This window comes from Prosopis cineraria, unplaced genomic scaffold, assembly GCF_029017545.1.
Source record: "Prosopis cineraria cultivar Desert tree isolate PC_DT_omini unplaced genomic scaffold, ASM2901754v1 PC12, whole genome shotgun sequence".
Lineage (NCBI taxonomy): Eukaryota > Viridiplantae > Streptophyta > Magnoliopsida > Fabales > Fabaceae > Prosopis > Prosopis cineraria.
The window spans coordinates 36264683-36280909 of NW_026555343.1; the positions used below are offsets into that span (position 1 = coordinate 36264683).

The following is a 16227-nucleotide window of genomic DNA, read 5'->3' on the forward strand; positions in this document are numbered from 1 at the left end:
GAATAGTTACATGATTAATGGTTCGATCTATAATATACAATCTGATCTCTAATAGAATCTCGAACCCTATTCATTTCTCTATCAGAAGCTATGCTTGAAATTGCACTTGGAATTGTTGATGAAAATGCAGGCTCATCAGTATCATCAATAGTGTTAACTATATTTTCGTCCTCAAAATGCCTGAAGTCAGAATCAGTTACAGATTTTCTTCTAATAAAATTATGTATAGCCATTGTTGCACCAACAATACGAACTTGCTGCACAAATGGATAGCTAGGCATATGTCGTAAGATTGCGAATCTATTTTTCCAAACCCCGAAAGTCCTTTCAATCGTGGTCCTTAAGCTTGAATGATAATAATTAAAAATCTCATTATTATTTGCAAATCCAGATGAACGCCTGAAATCGGGGAGGTGGTACCTATGAGATCTATAAGGACCTAAATATCCACGTGGAGTTGGATAGCCAGCATCTAACAAATAATATTTACCTACCAATAAAAAAATAGAAATTATAAGATCCCAAAAAATATTAAAATAATTGTTTAAATTAGATAAATATGAAATATACCTTGGGGTGGATGTGGAAATTTCATGTCTGGCCTTGTGAGAGCATAGTCAAACAAACGAGCATCATGAGCAGTCCCTTCCCATCCAGCCATGACATAAGTGAAGCACATATCCCAATCACATGCGGCTATTATATTTTGTGTTGGAATACTTTTCCTTCCAATATATTTCCCTTGCTCTTCAACACTAACCACACACGGGATATGTGTACCATCAATTGCTCCTATGGCATCTTTAAAGAATGGCCAATATCGCGGATCACCTAAAATTTTTGGATGAATATCTTGAAAAGTGTGATCTTTTGGTTGGATATATTCCTTTGCTAGCTTCTCACAAGCATGTAATACATTTCTAAAATGCCTGTGAACAGTCTCTGCTGAATGTTGAAATCGTTCTTGTGCCATCCTATTCCCCACTCCATGTCCAACAATATTTAGGAACATACCGACCATTTCATGAATCCCTGTTCTTCTGGTTGGACGTAGGCCATGTTGCACTAGTTCGTCACAAAGTTGAAGAAAAATATCTTTTTCCATACGAAACATATCATAACAACGTGAGGATGCCCTTGCAAAATTTCTTGCACCCATGCATGACCTGATTGCGAACTGGTTCTACAAGGCTCTTTCAATAAAGTTGTTGAGTAATTGGATATTATTGCAGTAATAGCCTCAATCTCATCGTCTTCTGCATGTACAAGTAATTGTAATAAGCGAGATTGCGTATTGTCATCCATAAAAACTGCATAGCATAATTAAACAACCATTACACTATTTGTCCATGACTTAACGTAAGAAACACATAGCACAAGAGTCAAATAACACAGTCAGTTTCAAAACAAATTAACAACATGAACGACACTAGCTAAATTTTAAAACATTAGAAGGCAAGCTAAGATGATCTAATTTCATTTTTTGCCCAAGCACCTCAAATAGGCCACTAATGCTCTTCTGTTGTCCCTAAGCCCAATATACATGTCCCTTGCGGTCTTATCTAGCAAGGCCACAGCACACTGTCCAAGAAGCACCTCATCATAAGCAATCTCCTCGATTCCATAAAGTTCCTTTGCAACCTCCAACATATTTTGGTCAACTGGTTTTGTTCCACCCTCTATGGAATTAAGAATTGACTTCAATGTTGAAACCCTATCCTCTTGTGTGGACACCAATCGACTCACTGAATCAACCATCACCGTTGCAAGACGTTTTCCCTTTTTGTTTTGACCACTTTCACCTCTCTTTCGCTTGCTCCCTGAATTAGTACCACCACTGTATGCATTATTCAAGTTAACCTGCCCAATTCCTGGGAGAGCTCCTCCATTAATGTTTCTTATATCATCACTGTCTCCTGATCCTTCGGTCAAATCCAATTGAGGCCTGTACACATCTTGTGGATCATCAGCCGCAGGTGTCCACATGTAAGTGCCCTGTGCTGCAACTGGCTGGAACAACTGTGTCAATTCTTGTGCATATGGAAGTGGTCTATGCCTGAATTTCCTATACTCAGGATTCTCCTGCACATTTACAAGAATTGAGTCTAGTATATCTATAAAATAAAATATGAAATGTTTAGCATGCCATGTATAATTGTATACCTTAATCTTTTGACTCCACCACTCCTCTGGTGCTGAAACAGTATTCTTTTCACTATCCCATCCCAAACCGGTCTCTTTGTTTAATAGCTTGTCCCATATATTCCAATCTTTCCTCAAATTGTCCCATTTATTCTTCAACTGCTTCTTATCATAACTTCTTGAACTCAAAGCATTGAACTGTTGCATTAGCGCCTCCCAACCCTCCTTTGATAAGGTAGAGCCTTTACGCTCATTTTTCTTAACTTGCTGGAGAGCTAATTTAATGAACAATTCGGTTTTTTCGGTAGTCCATAGTGCCTTCTCTTTACTCATTTTTACTATCAAAATATCACATTCTCAATACAAATGAAATTTGAGGAGTAAAAATCCATAATTGAGTTAGAGTTAAAATATTAAAAATTTTACTATCCTTTTTTATCCTTCTTAAAAATTTTACTATCCTTTTTTTGGAAACAAAAAGAGAAAAAGATTATTCGATCATAGTTAATTAACCACTTGTTATCTTAGCCACATATACTTGTCGAAAGAGGCAGTTATTCAAAAGCAGCCATAAGATAATTTCTGTACTCACTCAAAAATTCAAATCATATAATTCAACAGTATGTATTAAAATAAGCAAGTTTGACCAGAAATTTGTAGCCTTTCTCATCCCTTCATCAATTTTCAAAAAATAAATTAGCTCAAATTCTTATCAAAATGAAATTAAAAAAAAACAAAGCAACATAGAATAATCAATAGATCAGTCACCAGAATATATTTCCAAAACACCGTGTCATATTTTAGAACATCAGCAAATCAACAGAATAATTACAAAATGCAGTCATAAATAATGTTCTTGCTTGCTTATTTTTTCTTGTTATGTGAAGCTATCAAAAGAAGGCAATTAAAAAAAATCACACCAGTCTGAAAAATAAAAAAAACATACCAGAATGCTTCATGGTGGTCTGAAAAACGAAAGAAACAAACCGGAACAGAATAATTACAATATGCAGTCATAATTAATCTTCTTGCTTGCTTATATTTTCTTGTTATGTGATCAAAACAAGGCAATTAAAAAAAATTCACACCAGTCTGAAAAAGAAAAGAAACAGACCGGAATGCTTTCACGGTGGTCTGAAAAATGAAAGAAACAGACCGGAATGCTTTCACGGTGGTCTGAAAAATGAAAGAAACAGACCGAAATGCTTCACGATGGTCTGAAAAATGAAAGAAACAGACCGAAACAGTGGCTTCACGGTGGTCCAAAAAAGAAAAGAAACAGATCAGAACAGAGCTTCACGGTGGTCCGAACAAGAAAAGCAACAGATCACATCGAAGAGCAGAACAAAGCAGCACCATTTCCAGATCTGACAAAAAAAGCTTGGAGGCTATCATACCTTGCAGATCGAAGAGCAGATCGGAGAAGAGGATTGGAGTTCCACGAGCTGGTCGGAATGTTCACCTTTGCACTCCACAGGTTGCAAAAGCTGCTGGTCGGAGTTCTCTCAGCTCTGAAATGCCGCCCAAGTCCCAAAATGAGCTTGATCCGTGAAAGAGATGGGGAGAAATTAACAGTGAAATGCAGCCACCGTTGATGAAGGAAGGAGAAGCTTAGGGAAGGAAGAGATCCGGATCTGTGATGGTGGAGGAGAGGCGAAGGAGAGAAGGAGAAGAGATGGCCAAACGGTGGACTAGCGACGGACGAGTGGCGGACGATCGGCGGACACAGAGCAGTAGCAAAGGACGAAGAACACTGATATATCAGCTGCACAAATGAGGACCACGAGAGGAGAGTATGCGTGATATGTATCAGCTGCAAAAGTGAGGGGCATCATGGTCAATAAACAAATTAGGTACCAGCAATAAATGTCCATCCAACTGATCATGTTTTGAAAGCAAGTGGGAGTAGCTTTGCAAATTTTTTCATTTCAAACGTATTTAAAAGTCAGTTTAAAAAGTGCATTTTGTCTGAGAAAAAAAAGCCAAACAACATTTTACATTCAAAAAGTTAAAACTTACTTTTGGAATGTAAACGTAGTGAAATCCAAACGCACGCTTAATATGACAAGTTTTGTTGGCCATAATCTACAAGGAATTTTATATATACTTCTAGACACATAAAGCCTCCTCCAATTATAATCAATCTCCATAATCTTTCTCATTTTCAGTGTATAAAGAAAAAGGTTGCCAAAAAAAGAAAAAAGGTTGCACATGGAATTGCAAAAATGAAAATTTTAGGTCCGCTAAAAAGAAAGAGTCAGCTTGTTTGGGCCGCGGTTGGCCTGTTTTATTGCAAATGCCTAATTGTTTCATCTCCTCCTTGCTCTGTGGCAAAAAAAAAAAAAGAAAAAAGAAAAACAAAACAAAACAAACAAACAAACTTACTCTTTGCTCGCTCGCTCGCTTCGCACGACGTCCTCAGCTTCACGTTGGCCCTTCACTAATCACCGTCGCTGGGTCATTCACCAATCCCGTAAAAGAAAAGAACCGAGAAATGATCGAATGAATCACAGTGAAACGGTGCGCTTGAATTGTCCTTCTTTGATAAGGGTAAAAATAAATTGGACCAAACTGGACTCTGAGTTTGGCCAAATAAGCTTGAACATCTGTGATAAATTAAAAATTTAAGTCTAATCTAAAATTTATATGAGACTTTTTTTATAATTCGGGCTTAAGTCTACTTAAAATTTAACCTAACCTGCAATCCTATTTAAAAGCTTACTTAAAAGTAAAATCTTTTAAGTAAGCTCACATTTTAATTTTAAATGTTTTAAAATATACTTTATGACTATTATAATATATCATATATAATTTAATTTATTAATTATAATATATAAGAATTAAAAGGATTTACTAACTATAATGTAAGATAACAATAAAATGATAATATTAACATTAATATATAAGTTAAATATGATTAAAAATATAATTAAAAATAATAAAAAATAAATTAATTAAAAATTATATGATAAAATTAATGTGTTTGTAATATAATACATAATATATATATATATATATATAAGTTGATTTATTGAATTCATAGATTAGGTTTTAAAAAAGTTTGAGTTGGATTTAAATTTATTTAATAAATAGGTTAAATTAATTTTCAAATAAATTAAACTGTAGGTCTTTAAGCATGCCTATTCGCACCCCTACTCTTTGGCCTCCACTTGTCCTTTCCTGGCCCGTGATCCGCATCGACGACTGTCGAGGCTCCGGAAGACAGTAGTAGCGACTAGTGATTAGCGAAGGACACAATTTTAGCGGTTAATTTTGAATTTCTAACCAAAAGCCCCGCCACAACTGAAATACAGAGATCTCGCTTTTCTTCATTCAAGCCTCCGTTTCCCCCTTTAGCCTTCCTATCTTCTCTCTCTCCTCCCAATTTCCCTTTTCAACTTCTCAACTGTCACAGTAGACTCACTGCATCAAGGCCAAGCAGCACCGGTCTCTCATCCAGGTTAGCTTCTCATTCTCAATCTCTCTCTCAACTCCTCTATTCTGATCTCAACACTTCAACTTAATGCTGGCATGTACTTGTCTATAAATCTGAACTCTTCTCATCGTTTACTCCGCAGCTGTTATCAGTTTTCTTGATGCGCACAATCTATTCGGTCGAATCTCGCATTCACTGAGGCTGTTTGTGAAGGTTATACATTTTGAAATTGCAACATGTACGGGAGAAAAGCGTGCCAGCTTGTTAGGGAGTTAGCAAGTGGAGAAAAAGGCCAGTTGACGCCATTCAATGTAAGGCCTCGTCTTGGTTTTCAGTGAGCTATTTTAACTCGCGCCTTCCTTGAAATTGGATTCCGTAAGCATTATCCTGTTTTACAAAATTCATATGATTGGGCGGGTCAGAAGTCTCCAGAGGCTGCTATGCTCAATTACTGCCAGAAATTTCAGCACTGCACAAGAGCCCTCCGAGGTCACAGGACAAAAGGGGAAGAGGGGAAAATTTGAAACCAGAGTCGTTATTCTTTAATTACAAGACTTATTTTGCAAAAAATGGGAAGCCTGAGTTTTTGGGTTTCAGATTTGGCAAATGATTTTTTTGTCAAGCACACGAAGTTTCACTCGTTATGCACATCAAGTGAATGTCTAATGCACACTTTTGTTAATGCAAAAAAAAAAAAAATTGATCTTGGATAGTAAGGTTGCTGTTAGCCTTTTTGTTTGTTAGGGGTTACATAGACTATTTTTTGCCGCAAAAACTGTTAATTATTGTCAACTCGCGTGACTTGTCCACATCAAGTGCTGCTAGTTTCTAGTGGAATCAATGTTGTATGAGTTCAATCTTTTGTAGTTGTTTGTAATGAAAATATTTCTGAGACTAACATCCTAACCTCTAGTATGCTCAAAGGAGAAAGCTTATACCTAGGTTTTGGCCCTTAGTCGCTCCTTCACTTGAACTACATCTGTTTTTGGTTGCTAGGTGGTATGATATGGTTTTAGTTATTATGTGTTGTGATATGGATTACTGCTGATGGGCTTCAGATATTAATGCTACATGTGAATCTATTTAATTAAAAAAAAAAATCAGCTTTGATGTTTACCACTTCAAAGCTATGTTGGGATTGATTTAACTAATAATAAATTCTCCTTCGATTCATAGGTCTATAAACATTCTACAACAAAACGTTAGCAATTGAGTGCCAAGTTACCATCCTTTGTAATCATGGTTTGTCCAGCAGTTTTATTTTTGAATTCTTTCTTACAAGCCTGGTCTGGTTAGCTTGCTAGCTCTCTCTTGGTTTCCGTCCAGCTTTTTTTTTTTTTTTTAACTCTACTAATTTCATACATAGGCCGAACGAAAACATGTCAAATACTTGGCCCAGAAAGTAGAAAATAATAAAAACTTTTCAGGAAATGGCATGAAGTACTAGTGCTAGAACAACCGGCCCCTGGAAATAAAATATCTTGGGAATTTAACCTTCTTCATCTGACCTTCTTTTCTCATTAATCTTCATCCATCAACATCATAAATTGATAATCCAAACAGAACCACAATTCACTACCTCTTTCCGTACTATGATAATAGGCTTATTTTCCGCTCTTCAGCTGTGCGTTGTATTATGCTAGCCTTGGCTTGATGGTTTTTTATAACCTTACAGAGTGATCTGTTCGAACAAGTAGTTGCAGAATGCACCCAACATCACCTTGAGCTTCAGTCATTGATAAGGTAAAAATTATACGGATTCTTGAATACGCCTTGTCCTGGAGAATTCCACATTTTATTGGAACAATCTTCTTTATACGGGCATGAATTTGATTTATTATGGTGGGATAGCATAGTTTCAATTTTTCTTTTAGAGGCAAATTAATAAAAAATATAAAATTTGTTGCATGGAGCAGTATTTATAAACTATAAACAGTGTGATTCGTTTCCTAAACATTATGCAATTTGCCAAAAATATGTATCTAATTAGATGACTACTTTGTTTTTTATATCTCCATACATTCTTCTGTGAACTCTGATTACATGGATTTTTAAAATAGGTAACTTATTAGCATCAACTTCAAGGTCAAACAATTAATTTTCCGATGAGCATATACTTGAAAATTTTCATCTTTATTGTTGACAAATGTTTCACTACACCTGTAATTCCATCACCATTGTTCTTTGCGATTCACATGAATATGTGCCCCTTGCTGCAACAGAAAGATGCAGGAAGAAGGGTTGGATGTCCAAACAACTAGAAATGCAGAACACCATGGCGCACTTATCCACCATCTTTCTTTAGTTCGCAATAAACGCTGCCTAATGGCCTATGTGTGAGTGCCTCCTCTAAATATCTTTCCTTTTTCCTTGCCAGGCGTAGGCTTTTAATTTGTTCTTATATATTCTGTAACTTGTCTTGACGCAGTTATAATCGAGCAGAGGCTATACAGGGTTTGTTATGGAAAATTGGACATGTACTTCCTCAAGAAATTGAGGAGAAGCTTTGTCATACGGAGGTAGAGTATTTTAAGAAGCATTCCGCGGCTTTGAAATCATACATGTCAAAAGTGCAACTGGATCTGACTGTGGTAATTTCTTCTCTCCCTTTCTCCTTCCCCCATCTCGTTGTTCTCTCTTTATTACATGCACAGACACATAAACCTGCATCACTGATACTTATATTCAGACCTTGTCTAGAGCATTTGGTCACGATTTCTGATAACGAGGGTTATATATTGTTGAACTCATATTGGATGTGGGTCCAGGGACTTGATTTTTAAACTATTCCGTGCTTCCAGTTATATTATCCTTGATGATTCCTAGTTGTCATGCCACTTGATTGACCACTGACCTTATGATATTAACCCTTTGCCTCTCTTGTCTTATATACTTTGAAGTTTCCTTGTAATGCTGGGGGATGTATTTTTTCCGGTTAAGCATCTGCAAGGGAAGCCAAATTGAATGTTATCTCTTAAAATAAGTAATGCTGATGCTTGTGTTAATGTACCTTGAGCTCTATTGCCATGGACAGCTCGAATACACGTTCTTTAAAAATGGTGATGCGTGTCGTAATTGGCAATCATCCATCGTTAATTCGTTATACGATGTTACTTTATTTCGTTCTTCTCGCTTCTTGATTTGTCTCACATCGTAATTTCACTATAAGAGAAACGATAAAGCAAATAGGCTGACGGTCAGGAAAGATTGGATTTATATAATGCTATTTATTGTTTTTGTGAGTTAGAGAAAGATACTTGCACTAGATAATACTTCTACGAGAATGAACGAAATTACTCGAACCCGATTCTTGGTTCACGGCAAATACGAGAGAAGGAAAGAGGGTTTTTCTATATGCTTTTGTAAATGTCTAGAATGAGAAGGGGGACCACGGTTTCGCCACAGCCTCTTGCATATAACTCCCGCAAATTTCTCCTTTGTGGTTTCCGAACGTGCAAGCCGGTAATAAAATCATTCCCACACTTTTTCAAATAAAAGGAGGAACACTGCACTAAAGGACCCAGCATCTCATTTATATGCAGACAGCTCCCATCAAGTATGGGCTTGGGTGCTTGATCTATCAAGGATGAACATGCTAAACCCAACAGTTTTAGATAGCAGAAGGAAAAGACAATCTGGGTGCAAATAACTAAATTGTCCTTGCTGAATCTGCATTTTACAGGATATGGTGCCGCCAAAAGATCCCTACATTCAAGTGAGGGTCCTCGATGATATTGGTGATGGGATTGTGCTTAGTGATGACAAGACCGCCAATTTTGCCCTCCATTCAATGCATTTCCTGAAGCGAACTGACGCGGAGCAATTTATCTCACGGGTTAGTTGTCTGCTTCAAATTCCTGTTGCAAAATTTCAGTGAATTGCCATCTGACTTTTACATTTTCATCACAGGGGTTGATGGAGGAGCTCACAGGTTGACATGATAAGCTTGTCATTTTAATGTTTTTTTATACATTAAAGTAATGTAGATAATAAGAAATTAGAAAATCAGTGAACATTGTGTGAAATTCCAAGTCATTATATCATTTTTTTCCCCTTTAAAGATGTATTATCATTAATAATGTTCCATGAAATGGTCCTTGATGTAGCTTTGAGCACATGCGCATGATTAGGAAGATTACATGTAATGAGAGGAGTCAATTCTGACCCTTTTTGCTTTTGTTTTTTGGGCCACTGCGGCACGTGTGTTCTTACCTTTTTCTCAGTAAAGTGTTTCAAGAAGATTTCAAGGATGTTTAAACCGAATGGTCTTGGAGGATAAGGTTACACATTTTATCTCCTAAAACATGATTGGAAGTTAAGATTGAAAGATTTTAAAGTATAAAAAACTAGAAATGTAGAGTTCAGTCAAGAGATGAGATATCATAGTCATAGGGAAGAGTTCTTTTACCCATATACACGAATGCTCTTTTTATTGGAAGATATAACGTTTAAGAGATTCTTAAGAATTATTACTAATATTGATTATTGCTCTTACTCTACATTGTCAACTTATTGCTCACAAAATCATGCAACTAGCTGTGTGTTGTGAGAAAGAAATGACAAATGTTCCTGAATTAAAAGACGCAAGAAGAAGCGAGAGTTGGGTGAATTAGGACTCCCCTTATTGAGCAATTGTGGACTTTTTTACCCTTGATGCAACCACACCCTTCAACCCAATTCCACTCCCACTCACTATCCTCATCTCTAACCTTTCTCCAGACCACCATTCCTGAACCAAGGTCTCTGTACAAACAAATAGCCTCATCATTACCCACACACCTTGTGCTATCCCAATTCCTCTTCTTGTTCCCTCCCAACAATCTCAACCCTAATTCACTTGGTACCTTATCTTTCAAAACCCAGACACCCCCTTCCTTCATCTCCCAAACACAAGCATTGCCACCACTTGTCCCTCCAACCAAACCCAAAACCCCATTCCTCTGAACCAGTGTGGCAAATTCTAGCCTCTCTGCCATGGGCACAGTTAGCTCCTTCCATGTTTTGTGAAAATGTCAAACCCAATTACACTATAAACCCTCGCGGAAGTGATCCAGTACAGGACATTCTCAATGCGCACACTCTCATATGGGGTCCAAACTGTAAGCCTGACTGCAAATTCCACCGGCATGGCTCCCACAGTCTGCCACTTGTCAAGCTGTGAGTCGTACATCTCTGTTGTGGGTTCATAGGTGGCACCGCCGCCTTGAGCCGCCTCAGACATCCCTCCGGCGACGTAGATTCTGAAGGAAGGGAATTGAACTCCATGGTTCAAAACTACAACTCCCACGGCTGGGTTTGTTCTTGAAATGTTCAATACAGGAAGGTAACCAAACTGCCTTGAAAAAGGATTGCAGATAGCAAGTTGGAGAGTTGTAGAATGAGAGATTTTCAGTAGGAGGAGGCTCCCAATAGGAGAAACAGGTTTCATTGGGACTGGTAAGAACTCTAGTGATAGCTCGTGCCAATTGTTCAGGACTGGGTTGTGAGCATAGCAACATGACTTCTGGTTCCTTAGTGGCAGACCTAAGAACCATGGCTCATGATTAGAGTGTGATGATGAGGATGATAAGAAGTTGAAGGAGTAATAAGTTTTAGAACATATGTGCCAATTCTTGCAGGCAGATCTAGCTCTGGCTAGAGAATCTGGGGAGAGAAAGGAGAAGATGTTGGCTAAAACATCGAAGGGAAGCTTGCTCCACATAGATGCTGTAACAGTGAAACGAGCTTCAAGATGATGTCTTTTGGTTTGCACATATCTGATGGTATTCGGTTTGCAATTATTGGAGGTGAATGATTGATTGTACATAGGGATGTGTGACCCACTCTGTCATCCGATGAGTTCTCTCACTCACATGGGACGTTGTCCTTTTTATCCCCGTTAACCTCTTCCTTGGGGGAAAATTGGCATAAAGGACCCCAAACCAATCTTATTTGAAAGAGAGGATCAAAAGAGTGAAGTCTTAAAAAATGCTTTGTAAGTTACAAGGAGGAGAGAATGAATTTTTTTATCAAATTTATAAGGCATATTATTAACTTTTTATTATAAGTTATTCCATTAAATATTGATAAAAAAATGTATTATTAAAGTACTTCCTCCTGTCTTTATTATAAGGCACCTCTCTAACAGCCTCATCAAAATTAAATAAAGGTGATTAAATAATTAATTTTATTTAAAAATAGAATAAATTTTAATTTAATCCCTATTTAAATGAATTTTTTTTAGATTTGCATTGTATTCCCATTCATAATGAATGAGTTTAAATAGGGGTAGTATTTTGAAAATATAATTAGTATCCTATTAAATGTCTTATATTAATGATCAAATAATTCTTCTAAAAGGTATCTTATAATAACAATTGAAGGGAGCATGTATATTTAAAGGAAACAAAGTTAAAAACTTATTAAATATTTAAAATAAAATATTTTAAGATTTTTCTTGACTTCAATTAAATATGTTGAAAGTGACTTATAAATAATATGAGAAAATATTCTTTTCAAATAAATTTATCTTTGTTGATATTTTCATATCCGTTTCCCCCTTTCTTTGGTATACTTTCCGGCTTTACCTTGTTAACCAGAGAAAAAAAATAGTAAAGAATAGCAATAGATGCTTGTTCCTCTTAGAGGCGTCCAAAGGGCGAGAGAAAACTTACCGCCTTGCTTGGCTTTTTCAAAACTGCTTTTAATGGCAAATGATGATGCGTATGGCTTTATATTTGGCATTAATATAATTATCAACGGTTTGTAAGGTTTAGAATATGAAGAAAATGATGATGATGAAGAATTAAGAGTTGGAGAGGCCAGGTTATGATGAAAGCCATATTTGAACTATAATATGACGATACATATGATTTCAGGGCTATTAACACAAATATTGTGAAAGATATATAAAGTGATGAGGTTGATGGTTGCACGCTAAAATGATAGCTTTAATTTGAAGATAGTGATGATATTTTGGTGTACCCTACGAATCATGTTTGAAAATGGAAACCTGACCAATTTGGGACGCAAGTGCCACATTCTTTTAAGTGTAAAAGGGAAAAAGCTAAGATAAGAGGAAAACCATAGCCGTCATTAATCATTTGATTTTGATTGATCGAGCTGTTAACACACACACACACACAGGTACAAGTAGAATAATATAATTAACCTGAAACAAACCATATTAAGTATATATTAATTAAATTTAAAAATAAATTATAAGCATTAATTTGAATTTTGGTTTTCCAAAGTTGGTCTTATCATATGTAATGAAAAGAGTGAGGGATGAATGGCTTTGTAGCACAGTGACATGTAATTTCTTTTTTTTTTTTTTGGTAAGCAGAAGGTTTTTGGTTTAATCCTCTACTTATAACTGAGGTTATGAGTGTCTTCCTTCTAATTAAAGAAAAGAAAAGGAACAAAGGAGGAAGGAGGTTGATGGGGTCAACGATTGCAGAAGGCAGGCAGTGAAGCTGCAGGAAATGCAAACCAAAACGAAACTAGTGAGTGAGTTGTACTCTTCTTTGTTTTATTTGTTTTGAATGAACGTTGTGCTGATCCATGATTTTTTTTTTTTTTCACGTTCTAGCATTTAATGCTGTACCGTTTGTGCTTTATGGTGAGAGTGATAGGACGAACATCCAAATGCTTGTTTGAATAGGACTCGGCAAATAAAATAAAATAAAATAAAATAAAATAAATAAACGGACAAGCGGCATTCAAATCCACCATTATTTTAACTGGCTTGACTTTGTTCCTTTTAAGCTTTTTTTTTTTTTTTAGAAACCTCTGCTACATCTTAATCAAAATTTAAACGATTCAAATTTAATATTTTATTTTTATTAAAATAAAAAATTATAAAATTATAATTTTTTAAATAAATTTTGTTATCAATTTGGATAATTTTAAATTTAATACTATTGGTTTAAATTTAATATTTAATTTTTTTATAAATTGATTATTTAAATAGATATACTATGAAATTTGAACTATGCAAATTTACTATAAATGGTTCAAATTTAAAATTAAAAATTTTTATAAATTAATTATCTATATATCTTATGGACAGTGCAAAAAAATTTAAAAAATAATAAGTTAAATATTTTACATCAAATTGTACATCTGAATAATTAACTTATAAAAAAATTAAATATTAACTTTGGACAATTAATATTAAATTTATACTATTCAGATTGATAACAGGATTTATTAAAAAATTTTATAAAAAATAAAATATCAAATTTGGACAGTTAAAATTAAATTTAGATCGTCTAAGTTTTGGTTGGGGTGCAAGTGCAACGGAGGCTCCTGCAAGAAAAGCCACCAAGAAACAAAGCTAAATTTATTTGAATAATGGTGGATTTGAGTGCCACCTAGCCGTCTGAGTTTTTGTTTTTTGTTTTAACTTAAAAGTCAATAAATTTTAATGTAGACAAGCTTTTAAATTTGACCTATTTTAAATTAAATCATGTAAAAAAAGCTCTACTCATTTGGATTCTTTTTTATTTTATCTCTAAAAAAATTAATTTTTAAATTAAATTTAAAATTTAGAATATATATTTATACTTTAAAATTAAAATGTATAAATTTTTAATTTTTGAATATTATAATTTATATTTTAGAAAAAGAATATGTTATATTATAATGCAAAAATTAAAATTTTAAGACAAAAAAAACTAATAATAAATGAAGTTTTGCTTTAACTTTACTTTTTCAAACTGTAGTTTATAGAAATTTTAGTTTTGGGAACACTAGTCTAAATAAGCACTTAACTTTTGGAAAAAACAAATTATTTTAAAGAAATGTTAATTAAAAGATTATCTACGATAAATTTTTTCATAATTAGAAATCATGAGGAGAACGAAGATGATTAATGGAGAGAAAAATGATAATGAGGGAGGAAACTAGTAGTTTTAATTATACAAATTATTTACAATAAAATTTAATAATAATAATAATTTCAAATTAGAGATTCCATGCAATCCACCACTATGCACCTACTAATAAGTAAGAATAAATAAATACGGGTAGGTTTGTTGCCCAATAAGCAGATTTATCATTTGCATATATCTTTTTTCAATTACACAAAACCTCCTTTCTAATCTATGCCATTGGTGATAATATATTGCTTTAAGCTCTAATTATGTTTATAAGTTACTTTTAATATATTTTATTAAAATAAAAAGCCTTAAAATTTAATAATTTTATGTAAAAATATTTGTATTACTAATATTTAATAGAAGGTAAAGTAAAAAACATTATAATAAAAAAATAATGATATGGTTTGTAAATAGAAAAAAAATTCTTATATCTCCACCAGGGAGCACATGCATATGTATGCCACGTGCACGTTATATCTAAATTAAAGCACTCCAAAAATATTGCGCTATAGGTTTTTTTTATGCTTTTGTAATGGTTTTAGCCTCCGTGGAACCCATGCAAAATGGTTAATTGGAATTGATATTAAAGTATCTATTACTTTTTTTTTTGTAGAATATGATTTATCAACTTTAATGGTTATTATATAGCCTTGTCAATATGTGTCATTTTATAAACCTCACGGTTAGGAATAATCACAATCAGCAAACTTTTATTTAAAAATAAAAAAGAATGGTTCTTCAATGACGGTTCTACATTTATCCACCACTAAAGCATGCTTTAATTAATTAATTATTTAGCGATAGTTCAATTTTTAATCACCAACAATGTTAAACTGCCAGCAATGCTAGAGATTCTCCCAAACCGCTAGTAATATTGAGAATATTAGAAATAAAGAAGCCCTATATTTAATAATTAGAAAATATATTAAAAATATATAAGGTTTGAAATTTGTCTAACTAAAGAATTTAATATGGTATTAAGAGCTATTTGGTCTAAGGAAACAAAAAGAAAAAAGAGATAATAAAAGAAAACAAAAAAATAAAAAAACCATCAAAAAGAAGAGAAAAAAAGATTAAAAGAAGTGAAAGAGAGAATGAAAATTATGGACTTAATGAGACTAAAGAAAAAAATACAAGTGCACACAAAAAGAAAAAAAAATTAAAAAAAGTAATAGGAAGAATGTTAAAAATATATAAAGAAATCTCACATCTAATAATTAAAAAATAAATTAAGAAAATGTAAAACTTGAGATGTCTTTAACCAAATAATTTAAACTATTTTATGAATAAAGTAGATTATCTTTAAGCATATTTAATAATTTAATATAAATAATTAACAGAGAATTCTCTTAAATTACAATTTTTAATTGCCACCAAAGAATTGTCACTGTAATTAATTTGCATTTTTTGGTAGGAAAAGTTGTAAGAATAAGTCATGCCAGTCAAACACAAATAGACTAAAAATGAAGTTATGCTGTTATATGAAAAGAAGATTTCACAACACTAATACCCTAAAAATTAGAGTTTATATAGAGTAAACTCACACAAAATATAACAAAAAAGCTATTGCTTGTTAATTTTGCCAACTACCTAGAAGCTTTTGTAACATCCTGATTTTAATATAATAAAGAAATTGTGGAATTTAGGTTTTGAGGAAAAAAAATGATAATAATAGGAATTTATATTATTTGAGGTTATTTAAAAATGATATTATGGTTAGGTATTTAATTATAAATTTAAAAATTTAAATTTAAAATCACATAAGCAATATTTAGTTAAGATATAATA

The 16227-nt window shown here is 33.7% G+C and overlaps 2 protein-coding genes and 1 pseudogene across 2 annotated transcripts; 1 reads left to right on the top strand and 2 right to left on the bottom strand.

Moving 5' to 3' along the window:
* Nucleotides 1–1426: 1426 nt before the first annotated feature.
* Nucleotides 1427–3806, bottom strand: LOC129287785 (uncharacterized). Its single transcript, XM_054924031.1, has 3 exons — nucleotides 3540–3806; nucleotides 2164–2417; nucleotides 1427–2082 (listed from the first exon to the last, which is right to left on the bottom strand). The coding sequence occupies exons 2-3, from the start codon at nucleotides 2347–2349 to the stop codon at nucleotides 1477–1479; spliced, it is 792 nt and encodes a 263-aa protein (XP_054780006.1). The 5' UTR covers nucleotides 2350–2417; nucleotides 3540–3806; the 3' UTR covers nucleotides 1427–1476.
* A 1533-nt stretch (nucleotides 3807–5339) lies between these two features.
* On the top strand, nucleotides 5340–9825 carry LOC129287793 (uncharacterized). Its single transcript, XM_054924039.1, has 7 exons — nucleotides 5340–5602; nucleotides 5721–5889; nucleotides 7254–7321; nucleotides 7801–7914; nucleotides 8007–8169; nucleotides 9261–9413; nucleotides 9488–9825. The coding sequence occupies exons 2-7, from the start codon at nucleotides 5815–5817 to the stop codon at nucleotides 9512–9514; spliced, it is 600 nt and encodes a 199-aa protein (XP_054780014.1). The 5' UTR covers nucleotides 5340–5602; nucleotides 5721–5814; the 3' UTR covers nucleotides 9515–9825.
* Nucleotides 9826–9964: 139 nt separating this feature from the next.
* LOC129287792 (F-box only protein 6-like) lies at nucleotides 9965–11421 on the bottom strand (annotated as a pseudogene).
* Nucleotides 11422–16227: the final 4806 nt, after the last annotated feature.

What these genes read in the sequence shown, in the direction of transcription:
- LOC129287785 (XM_054924031.1), bottom strand. Translation starts at nt 2,349, where the DNA reads ATGCAACAGTTCAATGCTTTGAGTTCAAGAAGTTATGATAAGAAGCAG. An exon ending in GGTGGAGTCAAAAGATTAAG is followed by an intron (nt 2,083 to 2,163) that starts GTATACAATTAT and finishes GTAAATGTGCAG; the next exon opens with GAGAATCCTGAGTATAGGAA.
- LOC129287793 (XM_054924039.1), top strand. Translation starts at nt 5,815, where the DNA reads ATGTACGGGAGAAAAGCGTGCCAGCTTGTTAGGGAGTTAGCAAGTGGA. An exon ending in GCCAGTTGACGCCATTCAAT is followed by an intron (nt 5,890 to 7,253) that starts GTAAGGCCTCGT and finishes ATAACCTTACAG; the next exon opens with AGTGATCTGTTCGAACAAGT. An exon ending in CGGAGCAATTTATCTCACGG is followed by an intron (nt 9,414 to 9,487) that starts GTTAGTTGTCTG and finishes TTTTCATCACAG; the next exon opens with GGGTTGATGGAGGAGCTCAC.